The sequence below is a fragment of the Mobula hypostoma genome, chromosome 8 (genome assembly GCF_963921235.1).
Source record: "Mobula hypostoma chromosome 8, sMobHyp1.1, whole genome shotgun sequence".
Classification (NCBI taxonomy): Eukaryota; Metazoa; Chordata; class Chondrichthyes; order Myliobatiformes; family Myliobatidae; genus Mobula; species Mobula hypostoma.
This window is the reverse complement of record NC_086104.1, coordinates 124,635,796-124,641,395: the sequence shown is the minus strand read 5'-3', so window position 1 is coordinate 124,641,395 and position 5,600 is coordinate 124,635,796. Positions and strand designations below refer to the sequence as shown.

At 45.8% G+C, this 5,600-nt stretch overlaps 1 protein-coding gene across 1 annotated transcript; it reads right to left on the bottom strand.

Annotated features, from left to right (window-relative positions):
• Positions 1–1,520: 1,520 nt before the first annotated feature.
• LOC134351203 (probable G-protein coupled receptor 139) lies at positions 1,521–5,475 on the bottom strand. The gene is made up of 2 exons (XM_063057313.1): positions 5,439–5,475; positions 1,521–2,428 (listed from the first exon to the last, which is right to left on the bottom strand). Exons 1-2 carry the CDS (start codon positions 5,473–5,475, stop codon positions 1,521–1,523), a joined length of 945 nt encoding a protein of 314 aa, XP_062913383.1.
• Between the last annotated feature and the right edge of the window lie 125 nt (positions 5,476–5,600).

The following is a 5,600-nucleotide window of genomic DNA, read 5'->3' as shown; positions in this document are numbered from 1 at the left end:
GGTGCACACATCATCCAACAATGTCATTCTGTATACTGATGTGTACACAATGCTCCCAAATCTGCATACAGGTGTATCCTTGAAGTGTCGATTCCAATGATATGTCTTTTCCCCTGTATTTGTCTTGGTCCGGTCCGTGAAATCCACATTCCGTTTCACGGTCTGCTCCATGTTCCTTATTCCAGGTTTTCCAGTTTTCCCCAGTTTCTGTTGAGGCAGCTGATTCTCGTTTGTGCTGGCTTCATAAATAGCTTTAGGATCAGCCACTGGTTGCTGGATTGTTCCTGTTCTAACCCCATGTCTGAATCCCTTCTCTGCCCCTTCCTCCTGAACTCTTGCCATGCCCCTGCAACCTGTGCCTGAAGACTTGCCTCGCCTCGCCTCACCTGGAGCCTTGCCTTGTCTGGAGCCTTGCCTTGCCTGTAACCCTCGCCTGACAACCTTCGCCTGCACCACTGTCAAGTTCTATCGCCGGAACAAGATAAGGAATTGTCTATCGCTGTTTTGAACTGTCTCTGTGTCCACGCCTTCACTAGGTAGGTCTGGTCGTTTGCCGCTACCTAGTGTTGGGATCTGTCTTTGTGTCTTCGCCTTCGCTAGGTAGGTCCGGCCGTCTGCCGCTACCTAGTGTTAGGAACCATCTCATCGTATTCTGCATTCCGTGTAATGAGTCCCGGCCCTACGTCCTGTACCCAAGGAGGGGTCCTGGCTCTGTGTTCTGTGTATGAGTCCCGGCCCTACATCCTGTTTCCAAGGAGGGGTCCTGGCTCTATGTTCCATTTTCCTGTCTCTCCCTCGACCAAGGCTCTACATTCCTGTCTCTCCCTCGACCTAGTCAAGGCTTCAGGGTCTCGTCCAGTCCTAGCCATGATCCAAGATCCTTGCCCTGTCCAAGCCATTGCTTTGTGTTCTTGTCTTGTCCATGTGTCTCACCCAGCCCCGTGCTGGGGTTCCCTTGTCCTGTCCTGGAGTCTCATATCCAGTCCTGTTGCCTCTCCTCGTCCTGAAGCCATGTCTTGTCCTCGTCTAGTTCTAGAGACCGAGCCCGAGTCAAGTTCCAGGTTCTGGGTCCTTGCCCAGTCTTTGGCTCGGAGTCCATACCCAAGCCTCAAAGTACCCTAGCCTCGAAGAACCCAAACCTCGTCATGTCTTCACCTAGACCCGGGGTCCGAGCCCAAGTCAAGACCCAGGTTTGGGGACCTTGTCCAGCGTCCTTTCTTCCCCACTTCCCTTGCTTTCTTGACTAACCCATTCTTGTTCCTTGTACTTCAGTGTCTGTGTCTTGCATTTGGGTACACCTCCCAGCGCCCACACTATGACAGTATTGGACCACATCTGCGCTGGTCCCCACTGGAGGAGAATCACAACTACGGGTCCCAGTGAGGAGTTTACACTTGACCGGCCCCAATGTTGTTCCTGATGTCCAGGAAGTCAATGAGACAATCCCTCTGGGAGACCAGGCATGAATATGAGGAACTGGAGCGTGGACTTAAAACTCTACAGCCTCCCCTGGTTTGAACTCAGGGCACAGCTTTATTAATGAACTGAAGCACTGAGATGACTGGATATTTCACTGCGCTGATCACCTGCTCCCTGAAATTTGACTGAGTCACTGCATAAATAAAACTGTTCGTGCAGCAATTGAAATTCCTCAGCAAAAAGATGATGTTGTCAAAGATCCACCCAGCATCATTAAAATTCGTTCCAGATCCTGTAATCTGATAACTGATTACCCACACCACCAGGGGCATCCACAGGAGGACGAAGCTGCCAGAGAGGGTGAAGAGTAAAACTTTAGACCTCCTCCTGCTTTCCATCTCCGGGTCGCTGTAATTTTCCCCCCTGCCCTGACCCCTCAGCCCCTTACGGACCCGACTGGCCACTAGAATGTGCCGAACTGTCAAAGTGTTGAGCAGCAGAATTACAGCGAAAGGGATGAATGGGGTTAAAATCATGTCGAACCAATCAAACCCCACCCACCCGGGGTCAGTGAAATAACTGTCCTTGTATGCACAGAAGCGTGGTACATTGTCAATTATCTCTCGGGGTTCCTGTATGAAGTAACGGGGTACATTTTTCAGATAGAAAAAATCTCCGGTTGTTTTTAGAACCACAGTCGCAATTTTCTCGGTGCAATATTTTGTTTTCAGCTTCTGGCAACAAATGGCGATGAACCGGTCAAAGGTAAAAGTGACGGTGAACCAGACGGAGCAATCTGTGGTTCCGTACTTCATTACTTCGATAACACTGCAGACGGGGGTGATGTCCAGGAAACTCCCCAGAAAGTAATGAAATTTGATCTGATACAAAATGACCTCAACCACAATGACCAGTAGATCCGCCACTGCCATGGCCACCAGGTAGCGAGTGGTGCAGGTGGAGAGGCCGCACTTCCCCCGGGATAGGATCACAATCGCCACTAAATTCACTGGAAGAGAGGAGAGAACAGAGACTGGGTATTACTGAACATATTCTCCAAGTCTGAACAGGGATTCTGGTTTTATGGAATCTGAAGCATTGGACTCGGTGACTGGCAGCAAATCCAACAATATTGGACACATGTTCAACTGTGTCCAACCTACCTGCCTCAGTGGTGGCAATATAAGACAACGGGAGGAGTAGACGACCAGGATACTATAAGATGTAGGAGCAGAATTAGGCCATTTAGCCCATCGTGTCTTCTTTGCCATTTCATCATGACCGGTTCAACCCAAATCCCCTGCATTCTCCCAATAACATTTTATGCCTTGACTAATCAAGCACCTATTAGCCTCTGAATTTAATCTACCCAAGGACTTGGCCTCCACAGCCATCTGTGGCAATGAATTTCACAGATTCATCACCCTCTGGCTAAAAAAATTCCTCCTCACTTTGTTTTAAATGGAGGTCTCTCTATTCCCAGGTTGGGCCCTCTGGTCCTGAACTCCCCCACAATAGAAAATATTCACTCCACATCCACTCTATCCAACCCTTTCAACACTCAATAAGCTTCAATTAGATCCCCCCCATTCTTCTAAATCCCAGGAAATAAAGGCTGAGTGCCATCAATCGCTCATCATACAATAAGACTTTCATTCCTGTAATTAATCTGGTGCACATGCTCTGAACCTTCTTCAATATCACCACATCCTTTCTTAGATAAGGGACAGGCAACTGTTCAAAATATTCCAAGCGAGGCCTCACCAGTGCCTCAGAAAGGCTCAGCATTACATCCTTGCTTTTACACTCCAGTACTCCAGAATTGAATGCTAACCGTACATTTGTCTTCCTTGCCACTGATGCAGCCTGCAAATTAACCTTTCGGGAATTCCACATCAGGATTCCCAAGTCTTTTTCACCTTGGATTTTTGAATTTTCTCCTCCTTTAGAAAATATTCTATCCTTTTATTCGTTCTACCAAAGTGCATGACCATATACTTCCCCACACTGTATATCTTTGCTCTATCTGCCACCTCATTGCCCGTTCTCCTAATCTGCTAAAGTCCTACGGCAGCCTCTCTGCTTCCACAAACCACCTACCCCTCCACCAATCTTCACGTCATCCACAAACTTTGCCAAGAAGCCATCAATCTCATCATTCATATCGTTTACATACAGCATAAAATGAAACGGTCGCAAAACAGACCCTAGTCATGGGAGCCAATCCAAAAGGGATCCCTTTATTCCCATTTTATGCCTTCTGCCAACCAGTCAATGTTCCAATGATGCCTCACGTGGAGTTTTTTCTTCTCTGTATTATTATATATTGCATTGCACTGCTGCAGCAAAGTGAAAAACTTCATAACATGGTAAACCTAATTCTGATTATCTTTCCAATAATACCCTGGGAACTTACCCTGATTAGCAGCCTCATGTGTGGCACCTTGTCAAAGATTTCAACACATTTGAAAATAAAGATTTTTAAGTTATTTACAAACTAATTATGACCCTGACCCTGGCACTTGGGAGGCAACATACCATCTGGGCGTCTCAATCGCATCCAGAGAATCTTGTGTGTACTCTAATGGCAGTGCCTCTACTTCCTTAGGAGTCTGCAGAGATTCAGCATGACATGTAAAACTTTGAAAAACTTCTATAGATGTGTAGTGGAGCGTATATTGACTGGCAGCATCATGGCCTGGTTTGGAAGCACGAATGCCTTTAAATGAAAAATCCTACAAAAGGTAGTGAATTCAGCCCAGTACATCACAGCGAAAGTCCTCACAGCCATTGAGCACATCTACATGAAATGCTGTCATAGGAAAACAGCATCCATCAGAGATCCCCACCACACAGGTCATACTCTCTTCTCTTTGCTACAATCAGGTAGAAGGTACAAGAGCCTCAGGATTCGCACCAGCAGGTTCAAAAACAGTTACTACCCCCCAACCATTGGGTTTTGAATAAAAAGGGATAACTACATTCACTTACCCCATCACTGAAATGTCCCACAACCAATGATCTCACTTTAAGGACTCTATCTTATTATCTCATGCCCTTGTTATTTATTACTCTTTATTTATTTTTACATTTGCACAGTTTGTTGTCTTCTGCACTCTGGTTGATCTTTCATTGATGCTGTTCTCATTACTTGTCTGTAGATTTGCTGAGTATGCCCACAAGAAAATGAATCTCAGGGTTATATATGGTGACATATATGTACTTTGAATATAAAATTTACTTTGAACTTTGAACCCCTATCACTACTGTAATCCTCTCTCCCCTACTTCCCTTCTGACCCCCAGCACCAGAGAACTCAATGCTCCTGTGATTATCTCGGAGACCATAAGACAAAAAGATACAGTAGCAGAATTAGGCCATTTGGCCCATCAAGTTTGCTGTGCCAATTCATCATGGCTGATCCAACATCCTAAGCCTCAATCTCCTGCCTCTCCCCATATCCCTTCATGCCCTGATCAGTCGAGAATCTATCAACCTCTGCCTTAAATAAACAAAAATATTTTGCCTCCACAGCTGCTTGTGTCAAAGAATTCCACAGATTCATCACTCACTGGCTAAAGAAATTCCTCCTCATCTCCATTCTAAAAGGATGTCTCCCTATTCTGAGACGGTGCGCTCTGGTCTTAGACTCCCCACCATAGGAAGCATCCTCTCCCCATCTACTCGATCAAGGTCTTTCAACATTCAATAGGTTTCAATGAGGTCACCCCTCATTCTTCTGAATTCTAGTGAATACAGGTCCAGAGCCATCAAACACTCTTTGTATGCCAAACCATTCAATCCAGGTGTCATTTTTATTAAATCTCCTTTGAATCCTCCAGTTTCAGCACACCCTTTCTAAGATAAGGGTCCCAACACTGCTCATTACTCCAAGTGAGGCCTCACCAGTGCTTTATAAATTCTCAACGTTATATCCTTGCTTTGTATTCTAGTCCTCTTGAAGTGAATGCTAACATTGCATTTGCCCTCTTCACCACAGAGTCAACCTGCAAACTAACCTTTCCGGAACCCTGTACAAGGTCTTCCAAGTCCCATTGCCCCTAGTTTTTTCCTCATTTTCTCTCCATTTAGAAAATAGTCAACCCTTTCCATTCTTCTACCAAAGTGCATGACCATACACTTCCTGGTACTGTATTCCATCTACCACTTCTTTGCCATTC